Source organism: Rhopalosiphum maidis, chromosome 2 (assembly GCF_003676215.2).
Source record: "Rhopalosiphum maidis isolate BTI-1 chromosome 2, ASM367621v3, whole genome shotgun sequence".
In the NCBI taxonomy this organism is placed as follows: domain Eukaryota; kingdom Metazoa; phylum Arthropoda; class Insecta; order Hemiptera; family Aphididae; genus Rhopalosiphum; species Rhopalosiphum maidis.
The window spans coordinates 86,968,440-86,986,015 of record NC_040878.1 but is presented as its reverse complement, the minus strand read 5'-3'; the positions used below and the strand labels follow the sequence as shown (position 1 = coordinate 86,986,015).

The 17,576-nt window shown below is 29.3% G+C and overlaps 4 protein-coding genes across 6 annotated transcripts; 2 read left to right on the top strand and 2 right to left on the bottom strand.

The window, feature by feature from the left end:
• Positions 1-522: 522 nt before the first annotated feature.
• LOC113552102 (glycerol-3-phosphate phosphatase) lies at positions 523-2,265 on the bottom strand. Its single transcript, XM_026954794.1, has 2 exons — positions 1,982-2,265; positions 523-1,708 (listed from the first exon to the last, which is right to left on the bottom strand). Exon 2 carries the CDS (start codon positions 1,681-1,683, stop codon positions 751-753), a length of 933 nt encoding a protein of 310 aa, XP_026810595.1. The 5' UTR covers positions 1,684-1,708; positions 1,982-2,265; the 3' UTR covers positions 523-750.
• A 43-nt stretch (positions 2,266-2,308) lies between these two features.
• Positions 2,309-6,696, top strand: LOC113552103 (uridine diphosphate glucose pyrophosphatase-like). Of its 3 annotated transcripts, none has more exons than XM_026954796.1 (6): positions 2,309-2,421; positions 3,883-3,990; positions 4,078-4,121; positions 5,479-5,543; positions 5,607-5,820; positions 6,431-6,696. In XM_026954796.1, exons 2-6 carry the CDS (start codon positions 3,910-3,912, stop codon positions 6,666-6,668), a joined length of 642 nt encoding a protein of 213 aa, XP_026810597.1. In that variant the 5' UTR covers positions 2,309-2,421; positions 3,883-3,909; the 3' UTR covers positions 6,669-6,696. The 3 variants fall into 3 exon arrangements, with proteins under 3 accessions (XP_026810597.1, XP_026810598.1, XP_026810596.1); XM_026954797.1 differs by having other exon boundaries at positions 2,343-2,361; XM_026954795.1 differs by lacking the exon at positions 2,309-2,421 and adding an exon at positions 3,537-3,779.
• LOC113552101 (beclin-1-like protein) lies at positions 6,692-10,094 on the bottom strand. Its single transcript, XM_026954793.1, has 8 exons — positions 9,983-10,094; positions 9,733-9,890; positions 9,213-9,364; positions 9,085-9,139; positions 8,673-8,860; positions 8,261-8,534; positions 6,975-7,189; positions 6,692-6,894 (listed from the first exon to the last, which is right to left on the bottom strand). The coding sequence occupies exons 1-8, from the start codon at positions 10,092-10,094 to the stop codon at positions 6,786-6,788; spliced, it is 1,263 nt and encodes a 420-aa protein (XP_026810594.1). The 3' UTR covers positions 6,692-6,785.
• A 658-nt stretch (positions 10,095-10,752) lies between these two features.
• Positions 10,753-17,203, top strand: LOC113552100 (adhesion G protein-coupled receptor A3). The gene is made up of 16 exons (XM_026954791.1): positions 10,753-11,342; positions 11,426-11,494; positions 11,561-11,632; positions 11,707-11,778; positions 11,889-11,960; positions 12,033-12,249; positions 12,341-12,498; positions 12,650-12,786; positions 12,872-13,083; positions 13,156-13,308; positions 13,375-13,527; positions 13,611-13,760; positions 13,884-14,347; positions 14,416-14,607; positions 14,681-14,785; positions 14,990-17,203. The coding sequence occupies exons 1-16, from the start codon at positions 11,089-11,091 to the stop codon at positions 16,422-16,424; spliced, it is 3,915 nt and encodes a 1,304-aa protein (XP_026810592.1). The 5' UTR covers positions 10,753-11,088; the 3' UTR covers positions 16,425-17,203.
• The last annotated feature ends 373 nt before the right edge of the window (positions 17,204-17,576 follow it).

Genomic DNA, 17,576 nt, shown 5'->3' with positions numbered 1-17,576 from the left:
AAATTGTATATACTTTAATTATGCATAAAAAAATATTCAAGTGTAGGTAACAAGTATTAATGTATTAAAAGATAAAAATTAATAAACTTATAAGTTTATAACATATTTTAACTTAATACCTATTGTATAATGTTGCAATGTTTCAAGTAATTTATAATTTTATTTAAAAACTTATTCGGAAAAAAAATCAACAATCAGCTAGGCTCATAATTACTACACAATTTAGAAATATTGGTTAGCCAGTCAAAAGATGATAATAAAATAGTATGAAATAATATTATGAAAGCATTGATTACTAAACGAATGTTGGTAGATAGACAATAAATACTGTTTATTACAACATTGGTTCATTCATGAAAAATCTGAAATTTAATTGACATAAAAAAAGTATACAACATAGGTAACATATTCTCATATTCTCAGATCACACAAGAATTATACTATTTAAAATACAATGCAAATTTTATTTGAAAATAATAAAGTTTTCCAAATATATTATATATTGTATTCTGAAGGGTACATATACATACCATAATATTTTGCTATAATTTAAATAATAAATCAATTTTGAACAATAACTTTCAACTAAAATACAACTAAGTTGAACATAATGTGAAAAACATTTAAATATCCATCCCTAAAAATGTTCTAAAATTGTGATACATAATAAAATAAAATTGTTCTAGATACAATGCATTAGTTTAATATTTTAATATATTAAAATAAATAGTAATAATTGTCATTTAATCATTACAATGGCACTGGAAATGTCGCTCTCAAACTATCGATACTCTGAGCATAATAATCGGGTACTAACTCTAGTAATTTAGGATCATCAGATTTGCTCCATTCTTCCACATCTTTCAGGCTATTCACGCCAGTTAATACCAACAGTGTTTTAAACCCACAGCGTTTACCCAACAATATATCAGTGTTGCAACGGTCACCAATCATTAATGTCCTTGAAGGGTCAATTTTATTGGTTTCTGTTAGGACATTGCATATGTAGCTTGACGGTTTTCCAACAACAAATGGTTCTCGTCCGGCACAAGTCTTGACAGCACACACCAAGCTGCCAGTTCCAGGCATAACTAAACCTGTACCAGCTACTGGAAAACTCTCATCAGTATTAGTTGCCACAAACAGGACGCTTTGATCCTTCAAGTAAGATGCAGCTCTAAATAGTTTTGGATAACTAAGATGTTCGTCGAATCCAACCAACACAGCACCAACATCAGGTTCAAGCTTTATGTTTTCGACAAACGTGGGTACAGAAGTTTTTAAATAATCCTTACCAACACCAAAGTGTCTAATATTCAATGCATCTAGTTCACATGCGATAGCTGGGGACCCAACTACATACACTTGCTTGGATGGGTCGAGATTCGCTTTCAAGTATTTAGCGGCCAAGAAACTAGTACTGACCACTTCGTTGGCTTGAGCTTTGAATCCGAGTGCATGAAACTTCTCCAAGAACTGTGTGTGCGATTTAGTGCTGTTGTTGGTGACGAAAAACACCTTCTTGTCATTCGCCTTGAAACCATTCATGACTTCTGTGGCGCCCTGTATCGTGTTGTTTAGCAGCCACAGTACACCGTCGCAGTCGGTGAGCACGGTGTCGAACGAGTTGTAAAAGTCTCGGCGGCCTTCCGCGGACAGTGCCTCAATGCATGTGGACGTCATCTTAGGCACGGTTGTGTTTAATGTCCTAGCAAAGAAAAACGACGATATTGATTTGGCAAACATGGTGACCGTTGTGCACACTACTAACGGGTGTTAGGTGCGTCGGGGTCACGCACGGAGTTGTGTGAAACGGTTGGGCGAATAAGTTAGTGAAAGATTACAAAAAAAAACCAACATGCAGCGGTAAAATTAATAAAACGAAAACTTAAAATTACGTATGTACTAATAGCAACTGTCAACGATTCGTCCGGCAAACAAACGAAAATACGATATCAACAACAGACGGAGGGCGACTTACGTGCAACTTTCAAATCTGCCATACGAATCGGAACTGCGGTTGATAAGCGTCGTATTCTGTCACACGATTTCCACAATTTGTTGACACTCGAGACGATCATATGATGATCAATGACCGGGTGCGTTATTATTTAATTGTTTTTATTGGGCACAGGAAATAGTGGATTGGACGAGGGACAAAATACGACTCGACAGAGACTGTCACCCGAACCACTGCTGAAAGTGATGATTAGCGGGTGAATGACTGAACCACTGAACAGTGAAGACACGTACGAGTGTCTGAGTAGTTGTGAGTGGTCTGACGGTCCGCGATGACGTAACATCCTGTTATCTTAATCGATGTGTGGACGTGTGGTGCCCCTCTGAAATATGACGTGATAAGTAAAGTTTGGATTTATATGTAAATACATATTTTTACTGTGATTTGATAAATTAATTTAGGTGAGTGTTAAATTCGTTTCAAGGGATTTCCAATGAAATTAACTATATTTTATTTTACATATTTTGCCATAAGTACATGTTTTCACATATTTCTCAATAATTCTATTTTTCTTACATATTTTGACAATTTGTTCATTTACGATGTTTTTAATAATTATTAATTATATACGATTGTATTTTTCAATACCTACAGACATTTCCCATATTTTCAAATGTACAAAATAGTAACACGATAATACCAATTATTTAACTTAATCTACGGTAGATATAACTTACTCCTTCGACATAGTCAAAATGCAATACTATCCAATAACATCAGTGGAAGTCGAAAGATCATTTAGTCGGTATAAGACAATTTTACTACCAAATCGAAGATCTTTTGAATTTAAAAATTTAAAAATGACTGTTATCATAAATTGTAATTAAGATAATTAAAATTTTTTTAGCTTTTTTTATTTATATTTCATAATTTGTTACGCCTTTTTTTTAAAAATAATTTTACTATTAAAATATAATTTGTTTCATTAGAAACTCATATGGATATATTATATAATTAAATATTAATAAATAAATCATATTAGTAAAATACTAAAATACATATTTTGATTTTTTTAGCACATATTTTACTAACGTAAATACATATAAATCCGAGCCCTAGGGATAAATAATTAATACGACCATATTAGTTATTTACAACTATCTCTACAGCTGTGGTCGTCTACCACGATTTATTTATACACCGAAATTCTACACAAAGTTAATAATATTATCATAAAATATTCTTTTTGTACCGTTCGACGTTCTCGTCGTCGTATTGACTATCATTGCTCGTTACAAATCGTCACACACGTCGACGAGGTGGTGTCCGACTACTTTGAACTATAAACGTGTCGTACGATTATTTATGTAACATGATATTCGATAGAAAAATGTCGTGGCAGTAATTCGTAGTAGTAGTAGAGATGTATGACCCGCCACCGCGACCTGTGTGTTGCGGCATTTGCACTTTGCGGTGAAAACGTTGAATAATAATATTTTACTCCGTGATAATGATAATATCATCTACTTAAAAAACTCGAGCGTTTATGTTTTATCATCTTTGGTGTGCACTATGATAACGGTTGACATGGACACACAATACGCTGTACCTATTGGCTATTATTATAATTACATATTTTGTTATTTAATACGATCTGCGATGACGATTGATATGCGACAGCTTGGGATCGATCGATGAATTACACGGTTTTTCTTTAGTTACGTTTCATTTTCTCACCCGTTTAGCGCGATTAGTTGGGCAGAGTACTTTTTGCGAGATCGCGACGTCCGTCCGACACACCTGAATCATTTATTGTTACGTGTGTACTTACAGATATACATTATATTATCTTACATATAATTCCGTCGTGTTTTCTCACTGCGATTTAACAATATTGGAATTTTTGTTTTTTACATGCACAGCTATTTTGAATCCTGTTTGAAAAAACCATGAAGCCCATAACCGAAGTCAGGGTTGTTAAAACCACAGAATCGGCATTCATCAGACCGTTCTCGTTGATATTTAAACAAGTACATTATATGGACATCTTGATTTTATTTAATTATTTCATACAAGTATAGTTGCGAAATAAAAATACCTTGTATTTTTCTGCTTAGGGAGGAAATGAAATTAAATGGGACTTAATCGATAGTCACAATGGGTAACTATGTATTATATTATTAAAACTAATAACACATTATTTTATGATTGCGTTAACATTACTATAATTACAATAGTGGTAGGTATAACAAATAATTTGATTACAGTGCATTAATAAATTTACGTACAATTGTGTATTAAACAATTTTTATTATGCACTAATAATAATTATATTTTGTTTATTATTGTAGAGTATGATATTATACATTGTATATGCACTGTATTGCATAGAGAGTGTTCCAATATGTTTGTTTGTTTTCAAACTTATAGTTATTAATTATTAGTTGTCATTTATTTTTACCATAAATTATTAAAAAATAGTAGGTAACACATATTTTTAACATTCATAAGAAATGGGTTAAACATAAATACTTATTTTCATATGAACCATAATGATATATATTAATCAGATTTAGCAAAAACGTATTATACAAATTGACTATTTTCAATTTTAAACAAATATAGGTAGTGAAATATCCTGAATTTATTTAACTACATTTCTAATTTTTATTTTCAACATTAGAAGATAAAACTATTTTTCAATGTGATAGTTTTAATAAGTTAGAAAAAAAATACCTATTTGAAAATATGTTTTAATTATTGCAATTATTTATAATAATAAATAATAAGTTCTAATATCTTACATCATGCCATCTAACTAATCATTTTGCTCTTTATTTTATTATCATTTGTTTTGTGTTAAAAACTATCTATTAGTTAGAAAACTCTTTTTAGTATTAAAAGTATAAAGTATTATAAAAACAAAAAATACAAATGTTTGAAAGTCAGTAAAATTGTGATCAATATATCTTACAATCACATTTTAATGTTCTTAATTTTATAACTATTATTATAGTTCTATTTTTTTATCACAATCACTTATTACCTAATCTAGTAAAATAATTTAAATAAATAAACAACATTAAATTTATACATTTTTATTATTGATGTATTACTATAAATTCTCTGAGTTCTATTGTCATTATTTAGGATGATTAAGCTATTAGAGGCATAAATAGAGATAGTATGTTACTAGGACATAATTTATAATTGTAACTAAATCAGAAGTATTATTAATAGTATGATTTATAATTTTAACAACTTGTTTTCAATGCAATTAAAAAGACATTGATCATGATCAATTAATCCTCAATTGAATTAGATGAATGTATTATATATTATTTATTAGATGAATGAAAAAAAAATATAATTTATAAATCTGTTTTTTAATAGCATGATGCTTTTTTCTTTTAGTACCCAAAGTAAAATTAATAGTATAACAATATTAATTAACATCTCTAAAATTATTATTATAATGAAACTTTTTTACCTAGCTGGTTTTTTTGTTTTATGTGTAGAGTGTTTGTGATCATTTACAACAGGACCAGAAATACATTGGTGTGCGTTAAACAATTTAGACCTGGTAGAAATTGAACACTCATTGGTATATTGTATTATATTGTTGATTGTGTGTTATTACTTGTAGGTGTATATTATAAAAGTATACCAGAATCTGATAGACCAAAAGACGGATACATTGACACTGTAAAATATCCACCTAGCATGGGTTTGACTGTAGAATTTTGTGCTGGTATAGTAGACAAAAACAAAACTCTTGAAGAAATAGCTGTTGATGAAGTCCGAGAAGAATGTGGTTATGAAGTCAAAGTGTCAGATATGCAAAAAATCATCAGTTGTAGGTAATGTAATTGCAATGTTTTCTATTTCAAAAATTATTTTTTATAGTAAATTAATAGTACATAAATAGATAAAGTATTATAAAAGTAATATTTGTAAATAAATATGTTGACATAAATACATCTTTATTTTCATTAATTGGGATGTGAATGTAGTTTCTATATTTTAAATGAAATATATTCATGTCAAATGATTTTAACGAAGCTTTAAATAGTCTTTTTAATAATCTTTCAATAGATATTCAACTACTTGCCAGTTTCTTTAAATTAATCAATATTATTATCAAAATAAATGTTGTATATAATTTAAAAATATATAATATACATACATTGCACAATAAGCTTTAAATATTTAATTTTAATATTGTTCATACAAACTTCAAAAAAAAAAAAAATTGACATTCATAAAAAATACTCTTTTTTTAGACTTAATAGTTTTACTTAAAACAAATAATAATAATCATTAATCACTTATTACATTGTTTTTTTAAAACACCTCATTAAGGAAACTTGTCTAAAATGTAATCAATTAATATTTTATGTTATAATAATATTATAATAATACTAAAAAAAATACAAATTGAAAAATCATGTTTTTTTTTATGGATTTTAGAGCTGCCTTAAGTACAGCTGGTTCCATCATGACGTTTTTTTATACGGAAGTCACTGATCAAATGAAAATTTCTGAAGGAGGGGGTCTTGCGCACGAAGGAGAAGACATTGAAGTTGTAGAATATACTATACCACAAATCAGAGATATAATCACTCAATCAGAAGTTTTAAACGGATCATCTAGTTTTCTTTTTGGCTTAATGTGGTTTTTGACTAATAAAATTGTTTTGAATAATTAAATTTAAATAAATTACACTGTTAATTTAATATTTAATAAGTTATACATTTATATAAAAACTATAAAATACAAATTATATTATTTTTCTTTTTCAAATTCATTATCAGTTTTCTTTTATTTACATTTCATGGTTTATTTTAGCAGATACCCACCCTAAACCCCATTTTAAATTGGTAAGCATAAACTTTAGAGCTTTGGTCCAACCTTCTTCGGAATTCAATTGTATTCTGTAAAAACAAAATGTATTATAAATATTAGTGCTCAATAATAATTAATAATATTAATAAAAGTGAGTTAATATAGTTACCGGATATTGTATGTATTGCCAGTTGCTGAATCTTCTATTTTTCCTTTTTCCATTCGGTATGGTAAATGGAATCCAGAATTACCTTTCTCGACTTCTTCTTTAAATTGCTGGAGACAGTCTAAAAATGCCACCATAGCCAAATCAAATTTTGTGTTCCAGACAAAACGTATACCACCTTGACCGTACAGTGGCAATGTCTTTTTTTCACCTAAAACCTATAGAATTACAATTAATTAATAATTAATATATTTTTATTAAGCACCAGTCCAATATGTAGTTCACCTGAATTATTATTAATGAAAACTTAACATATCTTTTAATATATATGTAAAAAAAATATTAAATGTTAAAAGATACAAAATACAAATTTATCTAAGTTACACTTAAACTGCTTTTTATTCTTTGTACCCTAAGTTGTCAAATTATTATAATTTGTTTAATTTATTAAGTAAAAACATCCTTCATGTCTATTAAGAAATTATGTAATAATATACTTTGCATTTTTGGGTGAAAAGATTATCATAACTTATCTTTTTCTTTTTTTTCTTAGTAATATAGTAAACACAATATACTCTTAGTACATTATACATATCACTTTTTCAGTATTGTCCATCGGAATTCAATACTTTGGGTACTGAATTTGTTCATAGTATTAGGTAAGCTGTATATTAAACTAGTAAAGATAATTGAAGATCAATCAACTATGAAGGTGGCACACTGAATCTGTGCCTTTTATTTGATATTAATTTTGTAAATTATTAAAAAGCTATAAGCAACCAAATCAGTTTTATACTTCTAGCATAAATTAAATTAATATCCAAATAATTTATAAGAAATTAGATACTAATATAATGTAACTATAAATATAAATTGTTCAACCAATATTAAATTCAATAATATGTCATTCTACTGTTTTAAATGATATTAATTATTTTAATATATGATATTTATCTCTTATAAATTTGATTTAACTATGTTAAATAATAATACTACAGAATAGATATAATTAATTTAATATAATCTATGTTAATAATGTCAACTATCAGTTACTAAAATTATAAGCGGTTTGTCTTTCAAATTATAGAGATTTTGAATGAAAGTAAATCGATGATAATAAAATAACAATTAATATATTTTGTAACTTGTTCTATATTTTAATTTGAAAACATGTCAAGAATATTGACAAAAAATACTGATTTAATGACTTAAGTAATTGAAATTTATTGTATTTTTAACATAATGTCAATTTTTATATAAATATTAGCAAAATATTTAAAATAACTTACTTCAACATAAGAATGATTTCCATAAGGTACAAGACGATATTTTTCAAATTTTAAATTCATATATCTAGCTAATGAAACTAATAGCAATGTGACTTGACCCCAGGCAGCATTTATTTCAGCCCAATCAACTGGAGCTGATGGCAATCTACCCAATCGTAATTTATTAATGGTCCCAAAATGACCATGATGCCATATGTGAAAGGTTGCGTTAAATACATTTGTTTTTCTTAGTTTGGCCAATTGTGAGGTGGTATAAATTATTTGACATTCCACACTATAACAAATATTGTAAATTTTTATAAATTTGTAAAAATATAAACAATCTACTTTTAAGTATCAAATAATAAAAACATGCCAAATTATCCATCAATTTTAAAAATGCATATTATAATAAAAACATCAAAAAATCAACCTTTTTTGTTTATCTTCTATGAGAATACAATCCCTTCTGTGTTTACTGTATTCTTTCCAATACCGCTCTTCTTCTTTAATTAATCTTTCTTTTTCTTTTTCTGCTTCTTTTATATCACTATCTAATGCATTTTCAGTTTCTTGCAAGTTTGCTAGTTCACTCATCAACTTTTTCTCTTCTTTTAGTAACTATAATCATATTTGTATTTTTAAATTAATTATACAGTAGAGTATTAATTACAACAGTATTACGATAATTTATTATTTATTGTGCCAATAAATAATAAGTATCTTAAATCACAGTAACAAGTTAAGAACCTATTTTATTCTCTTTTTTTGAACCTTTTCACCCACACGTTTAAATGATTTTTTATTGTAAATCTATTAATAAAAAGTATATTTTTGATACTCACATCTTCCAATTCCTTGTTAAGTGCATCCATGTCTTCTGGTTCTTCAGTGGAAAGTCTAAGCAATAAACATAATTAAACCAAAACCATTATAAAACCATTGGTCTAAATAACAAAAAGATAGTACTAACTCTTTCAAGTAGTTGCTGTAATCTGTATAGTCTGCTTCGGCTTGTTGAAGTTCTTCTTCCATCATGTCCATCAATACATCGGTACACTCATCGCACAACGGATGGTTTATTTTTGAATTTCCAGAAACAATATCGAAAAGGTTGGCTGCCACCTACACAAATTAATGATATTATGATTATATTATATAAATAACCAAAAAAACCAAAGGGAAATTTTTAAATTGTTTATTTTGTAAGAGTAATCAATTAATATCTGGTTTGATCAGAGTTATGGGCAATCCTCAAACCACTTTCAAGATACTTCTGAAAAAGTGGACTGATTCTTATATTAAGAGTTATTCACTTTTGATAACATTTGTTCATGCATATAAGTGAATAGCGAGAACTTGAATAATGTGTGATTGTGGAGGACAGAATATTAACTTACTGACACGAGGTTCGTATTAATATCTACTAAGAGCCACAAATACCTCTGATATAATCATTAAAATATATAATCTAGCTACAGTACTTGACTTACCTTCATTTGATGACTAAGAGTTGGTGTCTCCCCTTCGCCCAACAATGTGAAGCCATTATTTCCACTAGTAGAATCGTTCAAGTGGAAACCAGGTATTATATGATCAATGTGTTTGGCCTGAGATTCAAGATCGACTTCTGGACACGTGACAATAGGCACTGCAAATAACAACAACAACAACCATTGCATCGTATTCATTATGTTGTAGAGCTCGTAATGGGATCAGATTTCAATCAATCAAAATACTTACATGACAATTCAGCAATGGTATGTTCACTGATATTGTTGAACGAACTGTCCAACCGGATTGGTGTGAAACACCGCTGGCAAGCAAAACTGACGTTGACATTGGTATTGGACATCTCGGACTGTAGCAACTCGCGGGACTTCAAAACATCATTCGTCGTGACACAAAGAGCCGTTTATGGAATAGAGGCGTGTCCAAGTGTAGAAAACGGTGTACAATATAATCGTTAATTATTAAGAAGAAATCGACAGAATCAAAAAAAAAAAACAACAGACTTCTGACGGACGCTGTTTTGCGCACAATATAATATAAATATAGGTAAATCGTAATAATAAATATTAAATATTGAAATTATCTCGTTTTGTTATGATAATGACAAAATAATAATAACGTTATCGGGAGCGATGATAAAAAAAAGATTAAAAAACCACTACTACTACTATCACAGAACGATACGACAACAACACGATAGTACGAGAAGTACGATTATCGAATAACAACAATACACAATAAGATTCTGCGGTATGACCTTGAACCGCGGATTACAGTGGTCATATCGCTATCGCGAATAATTATTATTTTTATAGTCACGGGCGACGATCGTCACTCGTCACAGCTGCCGCGTCTGCAGGCTGTCTGGACGTTTCTGGTTGACGACGACGACACTTGACAACACTCGACACTCGGTCGACTCGGTTGTCGGAATCCGTAGAAAAGATAACAAAGGGTCGGTCGGTCGGCACGTTTTGAGGTTATGTGTTCGTTTGTTTGGAGAGGGAAGAAGAAAAATATATAAATAATAATATTGATACAGTTAATGAGTTAACGAAGAACGAAAACAAAAAAAATTGTAAACAAACCGAAAATGCGTGAAGTTGACCGTAACGTTTTCCGCGACGAATAGCGAAAACGAGCAGCGCGAACCTTCGCCATATTTTTTGGGCCGGTTCATTAATTGTGGATTTCGTACCGATATATATAATAGTTTTGTCGCGATGAAGGCGTCCGACGAAGACGAAGAGGAGGTGGTCTCGCGAACCGTTTTCGTGTAGACGGCGGACCGAGGTCGGTGGTCGTGTCAGGAGGATCGTCGTTCGTCAATTGTCGTCATGTACCCCAGTTCATGGCTGTGGGCACTGTGGTTGCTGCTGTTGGTCGGTGCGGTAGCAGCCCAGAAGACTACTGATGCAGTGACAGTGACGCCTGTGGATGTCGCGGCGTGTCCCGAACGGTGCGTCTGTCCGAAGAGACGGGTTGGCGATAAGTTCAGCAAAGTTAAATGCGGCGGGCTTGATAAGCCTGTCATGTATCTCAGTGAGATACCACTGGTTCAGCTGTCAAACTTTACTGGAGTCACGTTCTTGTAAGTCAAATGAACCAATGTGGGCACTTGATCAGTATTCTTTGATTTGAACATATAATAATTTTGTGTGTGTTTACTCTTAGGGATCTGTCCAGCAATGTGATCGCTGCTCTGCCCACAAACGCCATAATCATCCAAACTTTACAAAAGCTGTAAGCCTACTTTTGAATTTAATTTTTCACTGTACGATATTATAATCTGTATAATGTATGTTACAGAGATCTGACTAAAAACCTAATCTCTATTATTCAAGATGGAGCATTTCGTGGTACACCAAATCTTAAAATACTGTGAGTTGTTTAACTTGGTGTTTTGTAATGAATAATGACATTACTAATAATATTTTAAATGTATTAAACCATAGGACATTAACTGACAACAAACTCAGAAATATATCTCAAGGCATGTTTGAAGGGCTCTACTCATTAGAACAATTGTAAGAAGTTATTATTAATTAATTACAATATTTAACATTCACCACTTTTTTATTGCTGTCATATAACTCGACAATATGTAATTCACTGATTAGTAATGTTTATTTTACAGAAAAATAAACAAAAATATGATTGCTCAAATACCAGGCAATACATTTACATTTTTGATTTATCTCACTAGATTGTAAGTATTAATTAAATATTACTTTTATTGAATATTATTTAACATTGTTTTACAAACTTTGTTTACTTATAGAGATATATCAGATAACCCATTAGTTTGTGATTGTGAAATTTCTGGTTTTCTTGAGTGGGTCAAAAAAAAAGTAAAATTAGGACCGAAATCTGAATGCCATGAACCAACTTCTTTGAAAGACACACCTATTAAAAATCTACGTCTTGATATGTTGAATTGTGTGCGCCCAAAATCAAATACACCTCCAGCTATCGAAATTTTACCTAACTCAAATCTTGTAATTTCAAATTTATTTATCATTTAATGGTGTTTAAAACATTGCTTACATAATTTCATATACTTATTTTAAAATTACCCTTTTTATAAAGGTTCTTTTTGAAGGCGATTCAATAGAGCTATTATGTCGTGCTGTTGGTACAGATGCTCTAGAAGGTATTATTTTGGCTTGGAATATAAATGCATTAAATACTAATGCTTCAATAATTGTTACTGACGGAGATTTTGAAAACACTGGTTTAATTCAAAGGTTAGTGCTTAGTACTAATATTTGCTACTTTTCATAAAGTTTAATACATCCATACTATTTGATTTTTACAAGTCAAATTATAGAAGCTCATTATTATGAAAAAAATATATAAATGATATTCTATAAAATGTTGATTGGTATTCTTTTACAGTAATTTGTCAATAGCAAAACTTAACACAAATCATACTGGAAAATATGAATGTAAATTGAACTCATCTAGTGGAACTCGAATTCAATCAATTTCACTGACTGTTATTTCAAATAAAACTAAATTCTGTGGAGTTGAAGGTGATTTACCATTAATTAATTTGTAATTATCTTACACTTTTATGTATTAGTATAAGTTAGAGAAAAATTCTTTTAATAATTTTAGAGAGTAAAGACAATAAAGGAACATATTATTGGACCCGTACCGTCTCAGACGTAATAACTGTTAAACAATGTCAAGCAAATGAAGAAGTTGAACCTTTGGCTAGAGGAACAGTCAGTAGACATTGTAATTTAAATGGTGTATGGGAAGTACCCGATACTTTAGACTGTCCTTATACAAGTCCAACTACTCGTATTTTTTACACACAATCAAAAGTATGACAATAGTTTAATATTAATAATATTAAAAATTATTAATTTCATTGCTGTTTTTATTTTTATTTTTAGACAAATGTTACTCATAAAGATAGCTCAGAAACGGCTAGGCAATTATTTAATTATACAAGAGATCATTTTAATGAAATTAAAGATAATCTTGATATTAGTTTTATTGCAGACATAGTAGATGACTATTTGGATGTAATACGCAATGAAAAATCGGTATTTAAATTTAATATATTTTTCAAATGTGTTTTATTAAATCTAACATGAATTTATACTTATCAGCTAGCACCAATTGTAGTAGATTTAATAAGTTTGATGGCTGAACTACCTAGAGAACTACTATTAGCTGCTCAAAAAAATGATAAATCTACTTCCAGACTTGTGAATGCTTTAGAAACTTCTTTAGAATTTGCTTCACCATTAAATTCTCGATGGGTAAAAATGAAAATAATTTATGATTTTCAAATATTGTAACAATTGTTAATTTAAATTAGAATATATGTTTATATTGATTTTAGACATCAGCTATAGCAATGGAACAATTTATTATTTCAAAAGAAAATTTCAATGGATTAATATGTATATGGGGTCGAGACCAAGATTCCCCTACTACAATGAATTCATTGATGTGTCATGTTTATAACAATGATAGTATTTATCAAAACAAAGTAAATTAATATTATACATTTTTCAAATAAATCATTAATCCAAAATAAATTAGTCTTGTATATCTTATTTAATGCAAATATATACGTATATATAAATTAATTGTCTTATTTAAATTTGCTTAGATTATTGAAGCGTCGATAAAAGTACCACATTCATTATTTATGAGTGACTTGAAAACAGATTTGGTTAGTAATGAAATAAAATTAATATTCATAGTGTATGAAGATGGAAAAATGTTTCCCGAGCCAATGATAACAGCTGAAGACAATGTTACTTTACTACCTACAGAAATAAAGTCTTGCATTTTAGTAACAAAGTTAGTTGGTGTTGAAATGGATGTTATACCAGAACCACTAATCTTAACATTACGTCAACCTGAAAATTATGATCATTATTTAACGATGAGACCTAGCCCATCATGGTGGAATCCTTTATCAGGATTGTGGGATATAAATCCAAACACCAGTTGTCAGCTGGCACGTATTACTGGTGGCATGTTGGAGTATACATGTAATAGATTTGGTTATTTTGCATTGACTATGAGTCCAACACTGGTGCATAATATTTTTCCTTCAACAACAAATATGTATGATAATGCTATTCATTATTTTAAATCTTAAAAATATAATTAATTTACCTAATTTAATGTTTCAGTACTGTTAAAAAGAAAACAAAGTTATTTGCACACACATCAATTTACATTGGCACTTTTGCAGGAAGTACATTTCTTTTATTTTCTGTCACTCTCTATACAATACTCAATAGCAACATACAAATGGCTAAAAAATTGAAGCACTCTCTTCCCAATACATGGTTTGCAATGGCTATGTTTTATTTAATCTATTGGTTAGTAAAACACAAATAAAAAGTAAATGTTTGAAATGCCTACAATATATATTTTTTATTTTAATGAAATTAGTAATGGTATTCATCGGACTGAAAATCCAAGAACTTGCCAAATAATAGGATTGCTGATTCAATTTTTTAGTTTAGCCCCATTGTTTTGGATGACAGTGACTATTAAGTAAGTTGTTAATTTATTATATGTAATAAAAGATAGTATTAGTTATTCAATTAAAAAAAAAAACCCTCGATCTACCTTTATTAAATTTTACAATATATTGTATATTAATTTAAAAAGGTGTCTATGAATATTAGATTTATAACACCTCATGATAGTTAGATAGATGTATGTTTTAAATAATTATTCTTCCAATTTTTCTTGTAGAGTTTTATGTAAACGAGTTCATAAGCCATTCCTTCCAGCTGGCACACCATCTGATGATGGTGGTGGTATGAATATTCCTCATGAAGATGTTGTGGTCAAAAAGCCATTACTGGGTATATATATGGTTGGCTGGGGCATTCCGATGTTATTGTGTGGAATGTCGAGTGCTGTCAATTTGCCTGGTTATGGAGGTCATGAAGGAGATTATTGTTTCTTAAAACCGGGTCCTGCTTTTGGTTTTATTCTTAGTGTAGCTTTAGTAGTTATTATTGGTATCTTCTTCCTCAGTTTAATTATTTCCTGTGTTGCCAATGATCTCGACTCAAACGTACAACTTTCAGAAGGTACACAAGCAACTGACTTGGAATTATTAGACCAGACAAATAGTATGGTTGAACATAATAGTTGTCGTAGCCTTACTACTCCATCAAGCAAAGTAGAAGACCCCGAACAGTCTCCTGTTGTCCAACTACGATTTTTTAACGGAACTCTATTGGGATATTTGTTGACGGTTGCAATGACTTATTTTAATGTAACAGTCATGCACAGTCCAACAATACAACTATGGTTGGGTGTGTGGTTTGCTTGTTTTAATATATTTCAAAACTTTTTGATAATGTGGTTTTACATATTTGTACGAAATGATGTTCAGAACGCATTTGTAGAACTCAAAGAACATCGATGGGGAAGAAAAAAAGTAGTAGATTCAGTACGTGCTCCATCTATTAGGACTGATAGTTTTCAATCTGTGAGACCAAAGTCTAATAGTGAAGTGGTATCACTGCAATCCTTTAGATCACCTCAATTACAACTTGTAATGATGAGACATCAATTAAATGCAGAACATCAAATTGATTATTACAATCCACATCAAATAACTGTAGCAAAACGGTTTTTCAAAAAACAAAGGAGAAAACAAAATAATTTACCTCGACGTCCACCACTGACTTCACCAGAACTAACTGATAATGGTGCTTACTACTGTCAAAATGGTAAAACCAATAATCTACGGCTAGAACTAAAACAAAATGGTGTGTTCTCAGACAGTGCCATTACTGATCATGAATATGTTGAAGTAGATGGCCATACACAATATCAACATAAATATATGCAACCAAGAGATTACTCGACTGAAGAATTTGTAACCAGCCAAATGAGTGGTGCTAGTTGTGAAGGTATTTCAGACAGTGTCACCGATTGTGGACGGAACATAAGCGAAAAAGAAACTTGCAGTAGTCCACATGTGATAGTGTCTGATTGTTCAAGTGCGAATCCATTGAATCACACGTATGAAACAATAACTCCAAAAAAAGAGAGATGGACAGATGCCAACAAAAGAAAAAAGGACATGAGAAAATCTCATAAGGCATCTGGCTATACACTTGCTAGAACTAACAAATCGGATAGCGACGAAAATGATGAGACTTGTGTTTAGAATAAAAATCCTTGTAACTAAGTTAATGAAACTGATACTCAAATGTATATATACATCATAATATGTTGCAATAATTAGACTGGTATTTTTTCAAAGTTGAAGAATTAAAATATTTAGTTTTACATTTTTTTTCATTAGCTAGTCTAGTTCTAGATAGTAATAATTTATATAAATATTCAATATTGATTTATTACTAACGGTGTTGTTTTTACGAAGTATATCCTATGTTGTATGTATTTTTTCTGTACTAATTAGGGTATATTCTCATATTTAATTGAAAATTAATCCGTTGATAAATGAGTGATTTATACAGCAAATTAGTAATAAAATAATTCCATTAACACCCTTCAAATGAATTTAACTTAATGATTTTATTTCTTATTTATTTATACTTTTTTTTTGGAACTTGAGTTAAATACTAACAAATTTTATTTCATGCTTTAGTATTTTTAGTTTATTTCTTTATTGTTAGTTACTATAGTTTTAAAACAGTTTAGTCTTATGTTTATTTGATTTGTAATTAATTTTAATTTTATACCTAGTATTTACAGGTAATCCAGCTGTACTACTGCCATTCGCTTTTTTTTTCTTAATTTAATATAATAAATAACATTAATTATTTGTACAGTATTAAATTAATAATACATAATAACTATTATTTTATAGCATTTATTTTTGGACCATAGCTATAATATATACATTATTAATTAGGTATAGTTTATTTAAGTCACAACGTCATTCTGTAGTTTTATTTTGATGAATTTCACTAAGCAATACCATGTACTTAATTTTTGAAATAGGAATTACTATAAAAAAAACTTTTTTGAGTATGTATAATGTGTAAAATATGATCTTAATTATTTATTAAAAATTATTATAAAAAAATTGAATTGATCAAGTTTAAAAATTATAATACCTATATATTACATAAATATCTTTAAATTCTGTGTATATTAATTTATTTAGTATTAATTACAGGTCAATAAGACAGAAATATGAGTATTACAATTTAGACAAAACTTGATCAGTATTCTATGTATGTGTATACCAATTATTTAATTGTGTTTAATTAATTAATAAGTAGGTATTTTATATATATATATAAATAAATATTAAAATGTTTTCTATTTAATATATCCTATATATTATTGT